General features: G+C 53.6%; 1 protein-coding gene across 2 annotated transcripts in view; it reads right to left on the bottom strand.

Moving 5' to 3' along the window:
• Positions 1-2,224: 2,224 nt before the first annotated feature.
• RGS9 (regulator of G protein signaling 9) overlaps positions 2,225-21,781 on the bottom strand; it is a 70,450-nt gene continuing 50,893 nt past the window's right edge. For both annotated transcript variants that reach the window (XM_045489518.1, XM_045489517.1), the window contains exons 14-19: positions 20,249-20,336; positions 17,822-17,960; positions 15,260-15,345; positions 12,656-12,773; positions 3,908-4,365; positions 2,225-2,637 (exon numbers count right to left, since the gene is read on the bottom strand). In XM_045489518.1, the coding sequence (XP_045345474.1) occupies positions 2,487-2,637; positions 3,908-4,365; positions 12,656-12,773; positions 15,260-15,345; positions 17,822-17,960; positions 20,249-20,336 (1,040 nt within the window). In that variant the 3' untranslated portion in view covers positions 2,225-2,486. The remainder of the gene's footprint in view (positions 2,638-3,907; positions 4,366-12,655; positions 12,774-15,259; positions 15,346-17,821; positions 17,961-20,248; positions 20,337-21,781) is intronic.

The following is a 21,781-nucleotide window of genomic DNA, read 5'->3' on the forward strand; positions in this document are numbered from 1 at the left end:
GAGCAGAGATGCATTTTACAGATATTGACCAAACGTTTGGCCAAATACAAACTGATCAGCCACTCCCAGCTCCTCTTGCCCCACCTCCCACATTCTCCCCTTTTCTACTACACTTTCCACTTCCTCCACCAAGACTGGGTAATAGTTTCGGTCCAGACAAGGTGGAGAATAATCATGCCAATCACTAGGGGATGGGTGAGGCGACAAGGTTAAAAATATTTACATTGGCCCCTGGATTTCCTCTCTTCCCTGGAATCCAGTCACCATGAAATGCCTCCTGCCTTTGGGCAATTACATGGCAGAGTCAAACTCCTTCATGTTTGAACCACTTCCTTCCTCCTGGGGTCTCTTTGTTACGGCACTTTAGCCGGGACCTCACCTAATCCCATCAGGGAATCCCGCAGCCTTGGATAGTTGATGCTGAAGGTCCATACGGTCTTGGTGGAGGACCCTGGGGGCTTCGGAGTGGAGCCCCATAACCCCAGTTTACAGTCTGGGCACAATGGTTGCTGGTACATTAAAGGTATGGGTTGTGCCTGTAATCACGTTTTAGACCAGCTTCGCGAATAAAGACATCATGTTCATTGACCCACTCGCCTTCCAAGAGAGAGCCAGCCCGCGTCGTGTGCTCTCTAGGAGAAAAGTTTCCTCATCCCCACATGAGTAACTCTTGTGAGCCCGAAGGAGTGGATCCCACAGAATGTAAAATGACACGCTCTTTCAGAATTAAATCATCTGTGCTTCCTTGCGTGGTCAGCAAGTCCAGGTTTTGGCCATGCCCCTGGCCACCGTTCATTTCTAGAAGCGTCAAGACAGATGACTCAGTAGCCCCCGGGGGGCTTAGTTATGGACTGAATAAGGTAAATTGTCCCACGTTAAAAGCAAGCGAGGGGCTCTTATCTACTAATCAGAATGTGATGAAGCTGAGAATTCAGGGGAGGGGGATAATGAATGGTTTGGCCACCCACTCGAAAAATCTTTTTCCCGTGAGAACTTGCTATGCAACTTTGAAGAAGCTTTTTTGACGATGTAGTCCTTAATATCAACCCACCCCTGAATCTAATTATAATCCCAGCAGAACACTCTCAGGCAACAGTTCAGGGCTTGCGGGCAGAAACCAATGACAAGGGGCCCGTGTCTAGCAGCCCAGGGAATCACCTGCACCCTCTCTTCGGGGATTTCCCAACAGCGGCACTTGCTGATTTGGACAAGAGAATCTTTCGTTGTGGAGGGGTAGAGGACTATCCCGTTTGTAGAATGTTTGGTGTCCCTGCCTGCCCTCCACCCGCTAGAGGCCAGCAGCGTTCCCCGCACTAGTCCTGACACCCCAAAAATGTTTTGAGACGCTGCTCAGTGTCCCCCAGGGGCAAAGTTGTCCCGGGTTGAGAGCCACGGCTCTAGATGAATTCAAGGAGGCAAGGAGGCTCACCCACCACTGCATCCCCAGGGCCTAGCACAGTGCCTGGCACATAGCAAGGGCTCAACACATACCAGTTGAGTAAATGACTATGAGAAGAGGTGGGGGTGCACCGAGGCCTAAGCCTCCAGAAGCGCCTACCGGGTTGCATGCAGCAGACATGAACGTGCGTGCTCAGAGCCCCTGCTGCAGGGAGTGGATGGACCGATGGCCAGCAGCGTGTCCGTGCTGGGACCGGACTTCCTCCCCAGGCGCTCCCAGCCAATGACCTTGCATGGTGGAGGTGAGAAGGCAGAACTGTTCTTGCCAGACCTAGTCACTCTGCGTCAAGGACACCCCAATGGCAAGGCCAAAACTCACTTGGAACTGCACTGCCATATGAGACTCTCCAAGCCTGCCCTTCCTTCCCCAGAGGCCAGCCAGGCACTTGGGCTGAAGGCCCCTACCTCCTCCTCCAGATCGCACTCTTTATCCTTCACAGGTGTTTCCCCCAATAAACCCCTTGCGCAGCTAATCCCATCTTGTTTCTACTTCTTGGTGGATGCGAACAACACACCTGCTCATTCTAGAAAGACGCCTTTCCCCGACACCCCCTTCGTGCATGATGCCGCGCTCTCGGGAGCTCCGTTGATAGAAGTAACATGCACAAACCAATTTAACCAGAGAGGGAGTTCTTCAAAGCGAGTCAGTGTCCCTTTGTCTCTAAAACCAAAGGAGAGATGAATTGAACTCATAAACTGATAAATAGTAGCTCATAGCTAACTAATAAAACCAGACGCACACTAACATCCCAGGCCAAGAGACTCTCACAAGTTAACCTCTTATTGGTTTTAAGGCGGCAAGTAAAGTCCTCTGGTCCACATGCCTTTCTTCTGCCCAAGGAAAGGAAGGCCAGGAGGGAGGGTGGGAATCGGCCATCGGGACCCCAGCCAGTGCACGCTTCCCCACAATCCATCCCGTCTTCTCTCTCCAGGCCCCAAATGTGATCGAAATGCACTTGGGTTCGAGAGCCCGTGGCCCCATCTGGCAGGGTCTGCTGGGAGCGTCTTCTTGGTCCAGCGCCCCCGGCTCAGCTAGCTTTCCCCTCGGCCACGCTCTCCCAGGGACAGATGACCTCCTTCTCCTCGGCCCGGTCACCCGAGTCTCCTGTCCCCGTGTCCTCCGAGTCCATCAGGCAGGTCCCACTCTGCGTAGGCACGTCCATTTTGATCTGGAAAAAGCTTCAGGCACAAAAGACAGGCAAGTGCATAGGGACAGAAGGGACACCAAATCCTCAGCTCACCCTGACGTCCCTGGAGGAGAGTGACACCCAGGCGTGCCTGCCAAAAGCTTCGTGTGCCGCGACCGGCTCCGCGGATCTCTTTCACTGGGGGTAGAAGGGGACTCCTGTTTCTCTGCTGGACTCAGGCTCATTCAAAAGATGCTTTATTTTCATGTTGGAGGGGCTCGAATTGTTATGGTTGGAGCAACCAACAGGAGCGTGTCTCTAGGAGACAAGTCTCAAGGATACCCCTGACTGTCTCCCCAAAACCAACCAACAGGAGCGTGTCTCTAGGAGACAAGTCTCAAGGATACCCCTGACTGTCTCCCCAAAACCAAATAGAGGCAGGGGGCTGATTCTCAGTTTTGCACCGTCTACAACTTTTCTTTCTGCCGTTGGTCCAGCAGTTGGCGTGCACCCCCTCAGAGCCTTTGTGCTGCCCCCGGTGACCTGCCTCCGGGCGCTTGGGGTTCTCAGAACTCAGGCTTACACCCAAAATGGAGCTGAGAGGGGCCACCTCTCGGGGGAGACTGGGCACGGTCATTTTCACAGAAACACCTGTAGAAGCAGGAATCCCCGCAGGCCCCTCTGAGAGCCTGCTCGGTCGGTGATGCATCTGACTCGGTTTCGGCTCAAGTCACCATCTCACGGTTCGTGGGTTCGAGCCCCGCGTGGGCTCCCAGCTGGCAGTGTGGAGCCTGCCTGGGACTCTCTCTGCCCCTCCCCCACTTAGTCCCTCTCCTCTCTCTCTGTTTCTCTTAAAGTATATAAATAACTTAAAAAAAAAAGTGCAATGGACTCATTAGACTGACTTTCTGGGGATGGGGCAGGCTGGGTGGAGCACAGAAGGGGGAAAAGGTGGAAAAGAAAGACTCCCATTCCTTTTCTTTCTCAGGAAGCAGGCGAGGGCAACGCTGAGTTTCTGGAAACTATCCAGCGGCCAAACAGCCCTCTTGTCGTGTCTGCTAACCCAGAATCCTCATTACTCACCCCCCCACCCCAAGTTCTAGACTGTGCTCAAGCCCATGGCCTCGGTACCCAGCACAGACATACACGCACACACAGACACGTGCGCACACACACACAGAGACATGCGTGCACGCGCACTCATGCAGAGACATATGCACACGCGCATGCTCACATGCAGGCAAATGTGCAAACACGTATGCTCGCACAGGGACAAATGTGCCCCTGCGCTCACACACAGCACAATCCCTTCCGGTTCTTACTTTGCTACTCTCCTGGATTTCAGCCGTGACACCTGCTGGCCCACGTCCCCCAGGGGCTGCACCTTCCCGTGGGACACGGGCGGGCACTTGGGCGAGAGCCTGGCAAAGACCGGGGAAGCCGAACAGCCCCGTCTCAGAAACCTGCTGAAGGACAGAGCCACGCGGGCCTTGGGCCGGACCCAGGGGTGTTCCGCTGAGGCCTCACCCCCGGCGGTGTCGGAGGGCCCTGGGCAGGCCCCCGAGGCACCAGCGGCCCCCATCTGCTCGGAGCTCTCTGAGGCCACCCTCATAGGCGTGGGGCAGATGGTGCTGCTGGGCCTCCGGATGAAGCGGCCCGGCGAGGGGAAAGGCATCCTGGGGGAGCGGCAGGACGGGGAGAAGGGACCCGAAGGAGACGGGGGCACGCAGGTCCCTGTGTACACGGCCAGGTGGGGGCTGGGAGCGGTGTGCTGGCCCGGCTGCAGACAAGGAAAGAGAGAACTCAGGGTGAGTCATGGGGGATCAGGGACACAGCCCTCTGCTGACTTAGCCCCTTCCAGCACCCGGAGCACGGCCTGGTGTGGCGGACCCACAGGGGAGCTGGGAAAGGGGCCCGGAGCCCCCTGTGATGACAGCCCAGCCACACACGGGCCTCCCGTCAAGGGGCCCGCCGGTCCCCGAGCCCTGGCCACGGTGCCTGGAGCTGGACATTTGCATCCAGGCTGACCTTTGCCGGGCCTGGGATGCTGGGGTGAGGCCAGGCAGGCTTTCCAACTGCCCTGAACCCCTGTCCCCCAGCAAACAATGCTTAGGACCCGCCAGATGCCATGCATCCTTTCTCTGTCCTTAGTTCCCAGCCCGAGGACACTTTTAACAGAGCAGTGGCGGTGATACGAGAAGTCCCAGCCTGGACCCTGCTGACTCCTCCAGGCTTGAGACCACCCCACCTCGTCCTGAGCCCCGACCCCGTGTCCACTGGCCACGCCTTGGGGGTCGCCAAGCCCCTGCACTGGCCGTGCCTCCCGCGGCAGAACAGGGTGGCCGGGAGGGGAGGCAGAGTGGGCATCGTGGGCTCATCGCTGGAGAAAGGGAGCATCCCGACCTCCCTGGGCTCCCCGTGACCCCAGAGTCAAGGAGCAGGAGGGGGGAGGGGCAGGAGTGCTGGACCAGCAGGTTTTCAGGAAAGAAGCCCAGGAGAGCTTGGTCTGAGCTGACAAAGTTAAAGTTGGAATTTTCAGGGAGGCTCTCTGCTGTCACCCCTCTGTTGTCACCGCTCTTCCCTCCACAGATGGGCCTCCGAGGGCCCATCGGCCTGGTTTGTCATACCCCGTCCTAAAGGCCTATTGTGGCCTCTCACCGTGTCAAAGCCCAGTCCTGGCGGGGAAGGGGGACCCTCTGGGACAGCTGGGCCATCACTGCCTCCGAGAGAGAACTGGAAAGGACTTCAGTGAAGAACAAAACCTCTTTGAAACTGGCACAGCCACACGACGCCCAGCTTAGAGAAACCTGCCTGCCCCGGGGGCCTGGGCACTGCCCCGGGGCCGAGGGAGGGCAGCTCCGGGCGCTGAGCTGGAGGCTGCTGGCTTCTATGGGGTATGGCCTGGTTTCCAGGTCCCCTGAGTGTGCTGGTCCCAGCCGGAAGAGAAAGGGGCAGGCACATCCAAGGACAGCTTTTAGAGGCAAAGAAAGGCCAGGAGGCCACAGAAGTCTTTGCCGTGGGGGACAGAGGGGGGACGGCCTCCATTCTCCCCCACCAGCTCCCTGAAGTTCAAGTTCGATTCCATTCTGAAACAGCAGCTGAGAGCCACTGGTACAGTGCCTCTGCTCAGGCCTCCACAGGCCCACAAACCAGAGCCAAGGCCCGGACCTGAGGCCCCAGGGTTAACATACGAAATCAAAACTCCTGGCCTTACGCAGCGAGAACTCAGGAAACGTGAGGGTCGAGGCTGAGCACGTTTTGTGGATCATCGCACTTACTTCCCAAAGCCACTCAGTAAGGCCACCAGCTCTTACTATGCCCATTATACAGACGAGGAAACTAATGCTTCGAAAACCGAGCCCCAAGGACAGGCCACCGGGGACAGGGCGGGCTTTGAAGCCGGGCCCGTGGACGGCCGAGTCTGCACGTGTAACAGCTAGCTGGCCGTCTCAGGATGGCCTGCCCATCAGCGCACCCCGGGATCACCCAGGGTGCTGCCACAAGTGCGGATCCCAACCCCACCAGACCCACTGAAGGAGAATCTCAGGGGGACGCAACCCAGGGAAAGCATCTTCTAACAAACACCCGAGGTCACGGTTTTGTTATGTCCGGTTTGAGAAGCCCCACGCCATGCTTCTAACACACCGTCCTTCTATAGGGCAAGGGGTCTCCACTTAGGACACAGTCTGCTGACCAAAAGAGCAATAAAGGAGAAAGCTGGGCCCTAGTTAAGGGTTTGGGAGACAACGGTTAGGTGAAAGGGTATGGCCCTGTAACTTCTTAAGCATCTGCTATATGGTAGGCAATCTAGCATATTATCTAGTATCCAGAAAATTGAGGTCTAGACGGGCTCATTGCCATCCCAAGGCTCTCACAGCGAACAGGGACAGAGACATGTACAGAGACAGGGACAGTGATATGTACAACACGAAGGTGGCCGCTAACACTCCTGCCCCCGTCTTCCAGTGTGGATGTGAACTAGAAATAGCACACGACAGCCACTCCGTGCTCAGGTGACGTGATATGGCATAGGTGACATCAACAAAGGATTATCTGGGTGAGCCTGACCTCATCACACGAACCCTTCAGATCTGAGTCACAGACCAGGGACAGACGTCAGACAGGGTTTGAAGCACGACAGGGATTCAACAAAGAAGAAATTCTCCAGGATTGGCTTTGAAGGTGGGACAGAGGGGACACAGGACGAGGGATAGGGCAGCTTCTAGGAGCTGGGTGCAGCCATCAGCTTAACGGCCAACAAAAACGCTGGGGCCTTGAGTCCTACAGTGACAAACTGAGTCTCCACAACAACCTCAAAGAGATTGGAAGCAGGTTCTTCGTAAGAGCCTCCAGATAGGAACACGACAGCCTGGTGTGACCTTGGGTGTGAGACCGTGAGCAGGGGGCCCGGCCCAGCCTCACCTGGCCATCGGCGCGCTAACAAACGGCTGTGTGTGCACTGTTTCATTGCACAGCAGTAGATAACTAACACAGAACGAGAATCCCATCCGAGGAGCGTGAAACCCCAAAGCCCCCTGCTTTGCCTACTGATCCATAAGGCCATCCCGTTGCCCGTGGGGTTCAGATGGGACCTGGGGTCCTGGAGAGCGGGCTGAGACACCAATACTAGGCAATAGGCTTTGGTGAGAGAATAAACTGACTGAGGACACCCTACCTCCGGTTCATTCTCTTGAATCCCACTTACTCAGAATCTGTGATAAAGTCATTATAATCCCCACTTTACAGATTAGGAAACTGAGCCTCGTGGAGATGACAACTTGACCAAGATCGTACAGCTTATGACAGGACAGGACTGCCCTCCTTAATTCTGTGCCCTCCTCCCCACCCCACTCTTCTCCCCCATCGCTTTCTTTTCCAGGATGAATGACAAGACAGGCGAGGAGTAGCCACCGTCCTGCTTTACTCACCTGGCCTGAGAAGGTCCTTTCTTCTGGGAAAATAGCCACTGACCCCATCGGCCCCGGACACCCAAAGCAGGAAGGCCTTTTTTACCCCCTTCCCACCAGGACTCTGGCCCCTCCCACAGAGACCTGGCCCCTCCAGCCCACGCCACGCCCACCCCTGGTGTGACACAGCAAAGCAGCGGCATGCAAGGCACGTGGCAAAGAAATGTGACACGCGGAGACACGGTGAAGCTCTGAGAGCTCTGTTTTATTAGGCAAGGGAGTGACACAGGGGGAAAGAGCGTGGAATGGAGTGGGTACATTGACATGACGTCACAATCGCAGGCTTTTTAATGGCAGGCAAGGCAGATAAGTGCAAAGAGGTGCGATTCGTCTTCTGTCTAGAAACGGGCTGAGAATCTGAAGGAGTCCTTGTGGCCCCCTGAACTCCTGCTTCCTAAGCCACATTCAGGTTCAGCATGCAGTGTGCACAGCACCCTCTCCGGTCCCTCCTTGCTTTCCCCTCGCCCACTGCCTCCAAAAGCAAATAAGCAAAGTTGGCTCCGTGGAAACAATTCCACAAGGGTGGACACATCATTTCTCCTACCCACCATCTCGTGTGTGGCACAGCCTTACCACCTTGAACGGACCCTCGCTTTAGCCCCAAAACTTGGACAGACTCATAGAGCACATGACATCAATGGCCCACCCTCCTCCCTTCAAATATATCCTGATGGTCCCTGGAGAGCTGGGCAGCCCACACTGCAAGACTCTGAGAGAGCAGAGAAGTGAGACGGTTTAAGTCAACAAAGCTAAAAATGCACCCGAGGGAATGCCCGGAATAGTAAAGAATAATGGATCGCCGTACTGGACGAACACCGACAGGTGCAAGGAAGCCCAAGGTTACTCTAAGACCGTACGCGACTAAGGATGGTGGTGATGATGGTGGCGATGATGCAGATGACGACAGTGACGGTGTTGGTGATAAATGGTGGTGATGGCGACAGTGACGATGGTTGTGACCAAGGTAACAGCAGCTAGCATCTATTGAGCGTTTATTATATGCCAGGCATTATCTTACGTACTCTTCTTGTATCGTCTTGTCCCTAGCCCTCATATTACCACAACCCTCACAAGAAGAGCAGTCCTTTCTCTAAAAGCCAAGCTTGAAAATGAAATTCTACAAAGGAAAGCCTGGCACTTTTCAGCATGATTTATATTCTAGCATAAGAGATGCACCACCATAGGTGGAGAAACTCAAGCTGTTTAAAGCACGGCACTGAGGAATCAAGAGGGTGCCTAAGTACACAGAACACAGAAACTATCACAATCATTTAAATATATCGATAATACTGTCCAAATAAATACTATTTTTGATGCTATCCGAGATCGAGACAGACCCTGCGGGGGCCACTGTTATGTTTGACACACAGAAACAAAGCCCCCAGGAACAGCTGTCACCTGCTGGGGCCCAGCGGCCGACACTCTTACAAAACCTCAAAACTGCATAGGGACCTGGGTTCCTTTACTACCAAACACGAGAATCTCCTGGTGGATTCCCCCCCAGACCTCCAGGCCAGACAATCCTCTCCCATCTCTGTGCTCCTCTGGTGGGCCACACTCAGCCTCCATCCCGTTCCGTCTCACGTTGCAGCCATTTGCATCTAGGCATCGATGCCAGCCCCTGGAGGGCAGAGAACCTCTTGCCCATTTCTGTACCTGTCCCAGCAGCCATCACCGGTTCTTCCGTAGAAAAGGTGTTTAGAAACGTGTGGAACGTGGCTGCTGCTATCCAGGGGCGAAGCCATTTATCTCCTACCCTCCTTCAGATGCATTTCTCCGGGTTCCTTATTTATGCATTTATCCGTTAAAGAGTGATAACTGACCCTGTTTACACCTGTTTGCGGGGTCCCCGTGTGCCTGACGTTGAGAAGGTTTCCATTAATACGTGTGGCGTATCTACTCTGTGCCTGATACGGAGCCCCTGGGAGTCTGCTGGAGGGTGGGAGACATCTCACTGGTGGGAGGTGGATGGCTGAGTCACAGACAAACACGACACACTTTGTAGCCTGCGGAACTCCTGATGTGTTGGACGCCTCACCATCCTCACCGCCATTGTGCCGGGTATGCGGTCCCAGCTCACAGGGGGTGACCAGAAGGGACAGCGCATCTCTCTGGTTTTGTGCTTCTCAAACTTTCCCAGGAAAGTAGGACAAACAGCAGGAGAGCCGGGTAAACATCCTCTCCCAGGAGTCTGAGGGTAAAGCCTAAACCTGCCACAGCCAAGCATGAAATGTCTTTGATGTCTCAATTTTTATCTTAAAAAATTCATGTACGTTTTGCATTCTAATTCATACTATATTCATGATGATTTTAATGCGAAAAAATATCTAAAATTACCTAAGTGTCCTCCCATTCCAAATCTTCAAGCAAAATCGAGGCCCCAGGCGGGGTACCCTCCTGGAACTCACGGAGTCTGTTTCAAGAAGCGTGGATCTGGTCCCAACCCCTCACTTCACAAATCAGGAAGCAGAGATCATAAGTGACTTGTTCAAGACCACGTGGCTGGTGGCAGAACCAGAGACCAAGAGGCCTTCTCCAAATCCAGGGCTCTTTCCCTTCCTTCCTTCCTTCCTCCTTTCATTCATCCACTCAGGTAAGACACGTTTCTGCAGAACCCATCAGGTTTCAGAGTGATCCTGGGCAAACACAGCCCCTGTCCTGTGTCATTCCATTTACAACGGCCATCACCTGAAATTCCTTCTGGGGGTGCCCTCCCTGCATCGGAAAACTTCCAACATTCTCCAAAAGAGAGACGACCAAAGCACACCTCAGGTTGTTCTTTTGGAGTTTAAACTAGTCTGCGACTAGGGAAAATGGAGAGAGTAATGGAATCATTTCACTGACATGAAACCAAGAGCTGTAGACTCCTTACAGTGGCCTAAAAGGTCCCCAGTGACCTGGCCTCATCCACCTCTCTAACCTTGTGTTGCACCATATGCCCCACGCCCACCAGGCTCCATCCACCTGGCCTTACAGTTCACCCCGATGCACTTTCCCCAATGGGCCTTCACGCATGCAGTCCTGTTGGCCTGGAAAGTTCTCCCTGCCTGCCCACATTCTTTGTGTGGCCGCTTTCACTCCACCTCTGCTTCTCCGTGACCGCCTTGAAGAGGCCTCCTTAGTGCACACATCTCCCTTGTCCCCTCTCAGGGCACCATGCCCACATCCTCTGTAACACTCTCTACAGGTTTCATCATATATGTGGGCTGTTGGTCGCAGTGACGACTCCAATTCGTCCCTCCCTGTCTCCACGTCTGTGGCGATAAGACTTTAACGTTTCTCTCGCTAAAGAGCTAGAGGTTATCTCCTCATCTCTTGATTCTAGGCCGGCTTTGTAACTTGATTTGGCCAAGGAAATGAGGTGGAAAACCAGGTCTAAGCCTACACCTCAAGACTCTGACGTGTTTCCACTTACTCCCTTGCAATTCGCCGTCACCACAGATCATGCCGCGGCCAGGCTGTTGGAGGACAAGAGGCGCGAGAAGCAGAGAAGAATCGTTCCACTCTCCCCAGCTTAGGCCACCACAGATCAAGGCCCCAGGCATGGGAGTGAGCTCCACCAAGATCAACAGAGCCACACAGACGACCCTATACCCAGGAGCAATAAACACTGATTATCGTATGACGCTCTAATCTTGTTTGTCACATGGCAACGACTGCCGATACCATTGGCTTCGTTATTTTTGGTCAGTCCTAGACTATAAACTTCCTGAGACAGAGGCCAAGCCGTTGTATTCACCACTGCCTGGCACGTAGTAGGTACTCAGTAAACGTGTTGAAGGAGTGAGTCCCTTTGCTGCGTAACGTCGGTCCCTTGCTCGCGGACTTGCTCTGTCGCCTTTGCGTTCTCACACAGGTGTATGAGGTAAGGCTAGCTTCTAGAATTACTTTATAGGCCTCCCAAGGTCAGAGTGTGAACTGTCCTCTCCCTGCTCCCTGACCACAGGGCTGGCCTAGGCTACAGCTACAGAGGAGAGAAGCACGAACATCGAGAAAACATCCAAAGGAGGGGCGCCTGGGTGCCTCATTCGGTTAAGCACCCAGTTCTTGATTTCGGCTCAGGTCATGATCTCGCAGTCTTGAGACCAAGCCCTACATCAGGCTCTGAGCCAGGTATGGAGCCTACTGAGGATTCTCTCTCTCCCTCTCCCTCTCCCCTGTCCCGCCACAAAAAAATAAAAGAAAATATCCCAAAGAGTATTATCTTTGACCCTAACTCGTCTTGGAAATGTCCAGCCGTCTACCATCCCTCTTCCCACGAATGAAGTCACCATCACCTTTCCTTTATCCAAAACGATATGGCCTTCGTCGTAAGGCCATTTCACCTTGACTGCCCGGGAGGCTTCCGACTGAGTCCTTCGTCTAATTAGTCTAATTAGCCCTTCATACTAATTCCCCCAGCAGGTGTCAGGCGGTGGGGAGACAACAGGGAAGGAGGGAGCTCACCAGCCCTCACCAACTGTGACTAAGAACAAGCTCAACAGGAATGTCTCAGCAGGACCCTTCCAGAAGGTGGAACAGAGAAGCCCAGGGGAAGTGCATCTAGGGGGGACCCTGCATCTAGTGCCTCAGAGGTATCTCAGACTGCTTTAGGAGCGGAGTCTGAACCGGAGAGGTAGGGTGAGGAGCTCCATTAAGAAGAACTATGTCTCGGGGGACGAGGTGGTCTTCCTGTTCATTTTCCAAAGCAAATGTGCTACATAAAACAGCCTGTTTTCTCTGGGCTTCCCACTCCAAGAACCCCCTCGGTAAGAGGGTAAGTGCTAAGTTCGTACTTACTAAGTAAGCGCTAAGTAAGTCACACAGCACCTGAGTCAAGGGACCTCCCCGCCCCCCACTGCTGCCCCTGTCCCCCCCACGAACTGGAGCTCCAGTTGCGGTGACATTGTGAAGTCCACCCCGAAGGAGGTCGGGGGGCGATGGCACGCACCTGGCGACCCCGCTGCCCCCCCCCCCCAACGGGGCATAGAATTCTCTAGACTCTGACTCTGCCTTTCTTTGCGTGCCTCTCCCGCACGTACGCCCCCGCCCCCAAGGATTCTAGATCTATTTAGGAGGCAGCTCTCTTTTGAGTTGGCTCCTACGGTCCAGCTTGCTCATGACCTGGGTGATGTCCACCGTGTTGGCTGCTTCTCGAGCCTTGGCTTCTTCTTCCAGCTGCCTCAGGATGACGGGGCTCGGGCTGGAACGCAGGTGGCGTCGCATAAATGGGAGACCGGAGCTGGAAGGAAGGACAAGGCTGGGGTTGGTGGAAAGCCACACAGCTCGCCCAGCTGTGCCACTGTGGCACCTGGTGGGAGACAGGGCTGCAGGACCCGAATCTGGGCTCGTTCCCTCATTCTCCTCGTGAGCACCAAGGGGGCGCCCTCCTTTGGAGGAGGACCAGAGTGAGGACCAGCTGCCATCAGATTCTAGGCTAGGTGCGTGGAACACTGCCTGTCGTGGTGATGACATACCTTCTACAATGTTTAGAAATCAATGTGTCAACTTAACTTCCCATGGGCTCTCTCTGAAAGAAGGGGGCAAGGAGAGTTTGATACTGGAAGACCAATGGTTCTTGCCTTGGCGGGGGGCGGGGTGGAGGGAGCATTTGTTTTCAAAAAGCCAAGGCTCTGGGAAGGAGGGAAAGAGCCGGGCTGTCCAAGGGGGCCAGGCTAGACCAGCAGAGAACGCGGGGGGAGGCCTGGAGAGGGTTGGTGGGCTGGTGGTACTTTGTGCATGCACCACGTGAGTCAGAACCTCTCCAGAAGTCAAACATGGGTTCTTGGGACCCAAGTCTGTCTCCCATGGCCTTGGGGACCAGGACAAAGCTCCAGGCGTCTGACAGATGCAGGCAGTGGCGAGCAGCTGAACCACCCCCATGCCTGGGAAACAAGCACTTCAGCAATGGTAGACTTCAAACCTAGGACCTCCCCAAACCTCTGGACTACAAAAGCCCGGAGAACTCTGGCATCTGCGCGAGGGAAGAAGACGGCTCCCTTACCAGTGAGTCATGGTGGAACTTGGGTCGCCCACCAGCCCCGCCCAGGCGGAGTTTGGAGCTCGATTTAACGGATTCTAGAGAAATTACCTTTCACACGTTGGCTGACACTCACGAGCCCTGGGACGAACTCACACGCCCTGCAACCCGCACACACTGACAGGCGGGGCTTCCCTCATTACAAAAGCATCACCCGTGTGTCCTCACTCACAGGGCCATTACCAGACCACCATGCCCCACGGCAAGATAAGCACTGCACCGGGGGCCTCAGGGCACCACCCGGCACCCAGGGCCCCCTGGATGCTCCAGAAAAGATGCCAGTTGATTTCTCAGGTCTGCTGCCTACTTATAAAACATCTGGAGAGAGGTATACAAGACTTCCTTTCCTTCCCCACTACTCTCTGGCAGAACTTCTGGAGCCATTACGCTCCTTTCTTGTGACTTAAAGGAGAAGCTTTCAAGCCCCCAGGGACACTGAACTCCCTTCCTTACCGGGCAAACCTAGCAGAATAGCACCACAAAGCCCTCTTTTCTCTCCTTTTTGTAACAGGGCCATTATCCTCAAGAATGAAACTAAGTTGGGTTTTTTTTTTTTTTAAGCTCCTTTGATAAAGGCTCCCGTCCAACCACCCCTCTTTTGAATTGACTGGAGACGCTGGAAAAGAGCCCAGCATGGGCTGAGCCTGCAAACAGGGGAACATTTACTAACCATGGGGGGGTGCGGGGGCGGGGGGGGGGGAGAGGGATGAACAGACCACGTGCCGTCACTGAGAAAACCCCCACCAAAGTCCCACAACTTTGTTCATGCTGTCATTTGGTTACTCTTTTGAATCTTCAGTCCCTCCCTAGAGAGTGTTCTTTTACCCCTCCAGAAAAGGGTTCAAACTGCCCTTCAGAACACTGCATCCTTTGCCCAAGGGTTCTGCCAGTTGAGATGATCCACATCTCCAAGGAGGAAGTGAGCAGGAGGAACCAGTTAACGGGGGACTTGCTGACAGGCAGTCCCTGGAGTCAACAAGAACACTTAGAATGTCACTGTCGTTTTTCCGCATCAGTCCACCATTTTTCTTGAGGCATAGTCTGCTGTGCTCTCCAAGGTCTTAGGACATTCCAGGGATACAAGGATGTAGCTAATTTAATTCCCACAAATCAGTTTCAAGGTGAAGGAGTATAGCAACTTTTTTAAAAAATTTAAAATTTAAAATTTTTTAATGTTTATTTCTTTTTGAGAGGGAGACAGAACACGAGTAGGGGAGGGGCAGAGAGCAAGGGAGACCCAGAATCCGAAGCAGGCTCCAGGCTCTGAGCCGTCAGCACAGAGCCTGACTCGGGGCTCGAACCCACGAACCGTGAGATCATGACCCGAGCCGAAATCGGACGCTTAGCCGACCGAGCCACCCAGGCGCCCCAAGAAGGGTAGCAAATGAAAAAACCAATGAGATGCTTCCATTTGCCATAGGGTAATTATCGGTCTGGTAATCAGAACGTTTCCAAACCAGAGTAAGGGAAACAAAACTTAGTGGCAGTAATTACTAAGGAAATCTTGCCGGGGTTAATTCAGGGCATTATGAAGCCAATGAGGCAATCATACCCCTAAGAAATCCTTCCCAGTTCCCAATATTTTCATCAAGCAAGTATCTCAATCATGACCATTGGGCTGAAAAAGACCCTCACTTCTCTGTAAACAAAACAGCAGGCAACCAGCAATTATAGTCCATCCCACTTGCCTTCTCTTGGTGGTTTCCTGAGGTTCAATGGCTTTGGCCAGCATTTCCTTATAGATTGGAGATTTTAAATAGCGAGCATAAGAATCCTAGGGGGAACAAGAGAAAAACAGTAATTACGAGAGGGGAGGTGTCAAATCAAACACATACACTTGCTGTTTTCAAGCCCTCCCTGGGCAGTCAGATGGCAAAGTTAAGAGAACCTGTACCCTTGCGGGAAAGGCATTCAGGTGTGCGGCTAAAGCAACTGTGGTCAAGTACGGCCCCTGGACCCGCAGAGTCAATTTCACTTGGCAACTTGCTACGAATGCACGTCTTCAGGCCCCCTCCCTAGTCCCACTAAGTCAGAAATGCCCAGGATGGGACAGTTGGAGTCTTAAGAAGCGTCCCGTTGATTCTGCTACACTTTGGTTTAGAGAACTGTCTATAACCCCCCCACTAAAATCCACCTGGGGGGGGCTTCGGCCAAGTAAGCATGAGAGGACACTTGTATCCCACCTCTCCCGCCCAGTATCTGCCTCCAAGGAAAATGAACAGCCATGAGCATGGAGTTCACCTTGATGCCCATGAACATCCCTTTCTGCCCTGAACTTAGATATAAAAGCGAGAGAAAACAAAACAAAGCAAGGGGGCACCTGGGTGGCTCCGTCAGTTAAGCATCCGACTCGATTTCAGCTCAGGTCATGAGCTCACAATTCATGAGTTTGAGACCCACATCGGGCTCCACACTGACAATGCGGAGCCTGCTTGGGATTCTCTCTCCTCTCCCTCTCTCTCTCTCTCTCTCTCTCTTTCTCTGCCCCTCTCACACATGCTCTCTCTTAAAATAAATGAATAAACTTAAAAAAAGAAAAGAAAAACCAAGACTCAGATTCCTCTTATGCAGGTTCAGAGAACTCGCTTCACAAATGCTCATTACGTGCAGGTTCAACTCAAAACTCTCATTCTAATAAATATGGGACAAAGCCCACAGCAATGACATAGGGACCTAGGGTTTTTTAAATTTATCAAAACAGTTCCATTCTAAACACTGAGCGGTAGCGGTGAAAGTTACAAGAACTAGGACAGAGGTTGGGAGTGGGGACTATGGATTGGTGGGTCATGTTGACTTTATTGTCATAGGACACAGCCTCTCGTGACACACAATCTACTAAGTGTATACACTGTCCTTAAGTTACCCACGGCTCTGTTTTTTTCTGGCTACTATCTGGCTTTCCTGGGTATCTCTGTAAAAGGCTGTATAAAAAATCACATTAAAAATTTTTTTTTAAATTTTTATTTATTTTTGAGAGACAGAGACCAAGTGTGAGCAGGGGAGGGTCACAGAGAGAGGGAGACAAAGAATCCGAAGCAGGCTCCAGGCTCTGAGCTGTCAGCACAGAGCCCAACACGGGGCTCAAAGTCATGAACCGCGAGATCATGACCTGAGCCAAAGTCGGACACTCAACCGACAGAGCCACCCAGGTACCCCCCTTTTTTTCATTAAAAAAAGCACATTTTTAAGAATCAAAATGTGGGGTGCCTGGGTGGCTCAGTCGGTTAAGCTTCTGACTCTTGATTTTGACTCAGGTCATGATCCCAGGGTTGTGGGATCGAAACCCGACTTGGGCTCTGAGCTGACAGTGCAGAGCTTGCTTGGGATTCTCTCTCTCTCTCTGCCCTTCTCCCTCTCTCTCTCAAAATAAATAAATAAACATTTTTAAAAACATAACCCAGGGGCGCCTGGGTGGCTCAGTCGGTTGAGCGGCCGACTTCGGCCCAGGTCACGATCTCGCTGTCCGTGAGTTCGAGCCCCGCGTCGGGCTCTGTGCTGACCGCTCGGAGCCCGGAGCCTGTTTCGGATTCTGTGTCTCCCTCTCTCTCTGCCCCTCCCCTGTTCATGCTCTGTCTCTCCCTGTCTCAAAAATAAATAAAACGTTAAAAAACAAAAAACAAAAAACAGCAGAACCCAGAAACCTACCTGAATTCGCACAGGGTTTTACCAGAATCACACCACATTTGTCTCTTTCGGGTACTAACCTCCCCCTCCTCCAGCGAATGAGATATTTGCTTAGGGCCAGGGCCACCTTAACTGCCACCATTCTCGGGAAGAGACGAAGAGCTCAGCCTCTGGGTGCAGGCAGACACAGCTGGACTCTCGACTCTACCTCCGGGAGACCCTGGACAAACCACTGGACTCTGGAGAAGCAAGTCCTGTCCCACGGGTTGTCCTTGGTACAAAGTTCCATGCTCTGCATCGTGACCGCACCTCCCAAGCCGCTCGGCAAAGAACAGCTGTTACAGCAACGCTTTCATCACCAGGGTCATGACTGCCTCTACGGCCACCACAGAGCGACAGCCCCTAAGGACACACACCGCACCTGTAAGTGGTCCTTCCCAGCCACCAAGACGGGGGGCTCGGCAAGGTTCCAGACCAGCGGACAGGTGGTGCAAGCTGACTGTCCTGCATCTCACCACCAGCAAAGGAAGCCGCCCGGCATCTCCCTTTGTTCCCGTATTTCCCTGGTGCCCGGGAAGGGAAGGGCTCCCTGGCCCCTACGCGCCATCAGCACCGGCCCCACCTACCTTCTTCATGAGCATGTAAATGTGGGTTTGCGCGGCATCCAGCACGTAGCGGTGAGGGTGCCTCAGCCCCTTGACCGTGATGTCCATGGTTTTGCCATCTATGTTTATCCACCGCCTCGCCCCGGGGGCCAAGAATAGCCTGGAGCAGGGAGGGAAACGTTAGCGAGTAGCTAACCCAAGTCCGTGAATGAAAGTTCACAGCCCCTTGGGAGGGAGGGACTGACATGACTCAGGTCACCGGGAATGAAAGCGGTCCTTTTTTTTTTAGGAGACAGGAAAGAGCCCTGAACAGGTTGTCACGTGACATTTCTCAGACGCAAGAAAACAGTCACGCCGGTCTTCAGAAGGGGAATATTTAACTTTAGCGTCCCCTGCCCCTAAGAGAAAAAAACAAAATGTTGGTGGGCAACACCAGGCGTTAGAATAAAGAATCCAATTTCCAACGTAATGCCGTCTGCCTCATTCACCAGGATTTGGGGCCCACCCGGAACCAGGCTGAGACACCCCTAGACAGGTGTCCCAGGGCCCCTGCTCTCCTTTGGCCCAGCCTAGATGTATTTAGAAAAAAAAAATTTTTTCAAGTAATCTCTATCCCCAACGTGAGGCTCAAACCCACTGCCCCCGAGATCAAGAGTCATCTGCTCCACTGACGGAGCCAGCCAGGCGCTCTAGATGCATTTAGAAATGAATCTCAAATGCTGGGTCGGGAAGCAACCTATAGTCCCAGCGCCCAGAGGGTGGATGACGAGGGCATCCTTGCTAATGGTCCCAGAGAGAACCCAAACCCAGCCACATGGCTCCCCACTGTTCCCCCTTCTGAGTTGTTTCAGGGTTAGAGATGCGTGAATGTTTTGCCACACTATGCAGCTGTACGTTAAAATCTGGAGATTTAGGGGCGCCTGGGTGGCTCAGTCGGTTAAGTGTCCAACTTCGGCTCAGGTCATGATCTCGCGGTTCATGAGTTCGAGCCCCACCTCAGGCTTTGTGCTGACAGCTTGAAGCCTGGAGCCTGCTTCAGATTCTGTGTCTCCCTCTCTCTGACCCTCCCCTACTCACGCTCTGTCTCTCTCTCTCTCTCTCTCTCTCTCCAAAATAAATAAACATTAAAAAAATTTAATTTGGGGATTCGGACTAACATCACATACCCGGGGACCCTGGAGAGAAAGGAAGCTGCTATAAAGGTGAAGACAGCTAGTTTTCTTACAGTGGATTTTTGGAGTTAGGGTGTGTGTGTGTGTGTGTGTGTGTGTGTGTGGCAGTCAGGTGCCACTGTTCCCGGGAAGGATGTCACAGGACCTTCCTGGAACCACAATCCCTCCGTCACCCCTGTCTCTCTCGGTGCACGGTCCGTGTGGGAGGAGGTGGACACGTTGTTGACAAAGTGCAGAAGCCTCCAAGCGTGAAGCCCGAGACCTCCAGCCCTTGCCTTCAGTGTTATTGGTGCCTTTCCCAAAGTTGCAGTGGTCCACTCTGAGTCCGCTGGAGGGACACGAGAGGTTGAGATAGACGAGTGCACAGAGGGGAGGGGCCACCTGGCCTGCTGCCCCAAGCTCAGCGCCACAGTCCGCTGGCTGCCGGGGACTGGTCCCAGCCCAGCACGGCAGCAGGGCTTTGACAACCATGGCTACGCATGTGAGTACGACCCGAACGTGCTGGGCACTCAGAGCCCAAGACTGGTGTCCCCTACGTCCAGTGCTCGGGGGAGGGAGGGTGCAGATCTCAACCGCTTGGCACCCGGCAGCACCGGCTGTCTCTCTCTCTCTCTCTCTCTCTCTCTCTCTCTCTCTCTACCGGGCCATGAGAGGGAGGCCTGGCCCTCTGAGGCCCTCTGAACTGGAACCCCCGCTTCCTGGGTAACACAGAAGGTGGCTTAGGGGAAAGGCAGGGCTGGAGCAGAACAGACTCACTGCTAGAACGAGCAAGTGGGGCCTACAGCCATTAGGTGCAAGATTAGAGATGTACGCACATTTGTACGCCCAAGCGGGGTGCACGGTCCCAGAGGCTTGGGGGATCTCCCTCTCTTTGTGGTCCTGACTTCTGCAAGATGACTGGGGAGAGGAAGTTTTCCCACACCACCTGTTGTCTCTCTCCTCTCAAACACGCACGCGCGCACACCCCTCTCGAGACATCTAAGGGGGGGTTTGGTCAAAGACAAAGCACTTTGCACTATAACTCGGGGCAGCCTGCTTTAACTCCTGAGCACATCCCCCTTGGTGCAGGGCGGTGACATCATGCGCCTTCCCAGACTTTCTTCCGAGGGAGCCCCAAGCCTTAGCGAGGAGATAGCTATCCATAGCACAGCAGGTGCAGTGACTAAGGCCCACACCAGGAATGTGGTCCCTCCCATTCGATCTCAACCTCAAACGCAAGGGGGTGGCCAGCAGAGGCCCCCCGGGCAGCTCTCCCAACAATCTGGCTGGTCCTCACTTGTAAATCTCCTCCGCTTTCTCCTTGACCTTGGACTGATCTCCGTACTTCAGATCTTCACAGGCTTCCCAGAATCCCAGATTCTCCCCTGCACGAGGAGGAGGGGTCCACGCAGATGAAAGCCAAGCAGGAACCAAGGCGGGTGAAGAAAAGAAGAGAGAAAGGAAACGGGTCAGCTGGGGTGGATTCGGTCCCCAGCCCAGTGAACACCTTCCTTCCCTCTGCAGAACAAACCAGGGCACCCTGTGAGGCTAGACAAAGATAGGACTGTCCCAAGCTTGCCTGTCTGGAATTTAGCTGTAGCAAACATTTCTCGAGCAAGTCGGCATCTGATTAGGCTTATGAACATCTACTGCTACACGACAGGCTTTCTCCATAAAGGTCCCCGTTTGCTTTGCTCATGTTCAGTGACTGCACGTGACTTCTGCCTCCTTGGCGTGTAAAGCCCCGCCCCCCCCCTTTGATAGCCCCTCCAGCCAAAGGTGCTTCCAGAGAGGCTACACAGGCAGCGAAGCTGATAGACTCACTCTCAGGGAAGGCCTGGCCAGTGGGGGACATAACAGAGGGTCGCCCGAGCCACACAGACTCCAGAAGGAAAAGCCAGTCTCCTCCCGAGCCTTCCCTTCCTTTCAACGTAAAACTCTCTAATCCGTCTCCACGGCACCCACAAGGAAGGTGAATCCTCTGGCGCCATCGTCCCAGGTGGTCATTTTTGCCTGAGAAAATAAAGATGATCACACCAGGGGGACAGCAAGTGCCTGTGTGCGTGCACGCGCACGCACGTGCTTGTAAATCACAGCACACCGTGGTGTGGGGAAATAGACAAGAACTCCCCCTCATCTCCTTTCACAGCATTTTCTGGAAAGCTCCCAGGTGCTTCGGAATGGAAAAAGCCGCACAATCCTAGGCTAGTTGACGTCTGTCCCATAACCCTATACAGGTCCCTCCTCTTTGGCATGAACTTCAGGGTGTTCTGAGGACTGAGATCACAGGCACGAATAAACAGGCCAGCGATGCTTTTAAGGGACAGATGTCGGTTTCACATCGGGTGCAACGCAGACCACCTCACCCAGGGCACAAGATAGCCGATTGCTTTAGGTTAAATGAGCAGTTATTCACAACAGCCAAAGGTGCGAAACAAAAATGTCTACCAGCAGGTGAATGGATACCCAGAACGTGGTCTATACCTACAATGGGATATGTATAGCCTCTTTTGCTTAATGTTTATTGAGTTTTTTTTTTTAATTTCTTTTTTTTTTTTCAACGTTTATTTATTTTTGGGACAGAGAGAGACAGAGCATGAACGGGGGAGGGGCAGAGAGAGAGGGAGACACAGAATCGGAAACAGGCTCCAGGCTCTGAGCCATCAGCCCAGAGCCCGACGCGGGGCTCGAACTCACGGACCGCGAGATCGTGACCTGGCTGAAGTCGGACGCTCAACTGACTGCGCCACCCAGGCGCCCCGATGTTTATTGAGTTTTGAGAGAGAGTGTGTGAATGGGAGATGGACGGAGAGAGAGGGAAACAGAGGGG

Source organism: Leopardus geoffroyi, chromosome E1, assembly GCF_018350155.1.
Source record: "Leopardus geoffroyi isolate Oge1 chromosome E1, O.geoffroyi_Oge1_pat1.0, whole genome shotgun sequence".
Classification (NCBI taxonomy): Eukaryota; Metazoa; Chordata; class Mammalia; order Carnivora; family Felidae; genus Leopardus; species Leopardus geoffroyi.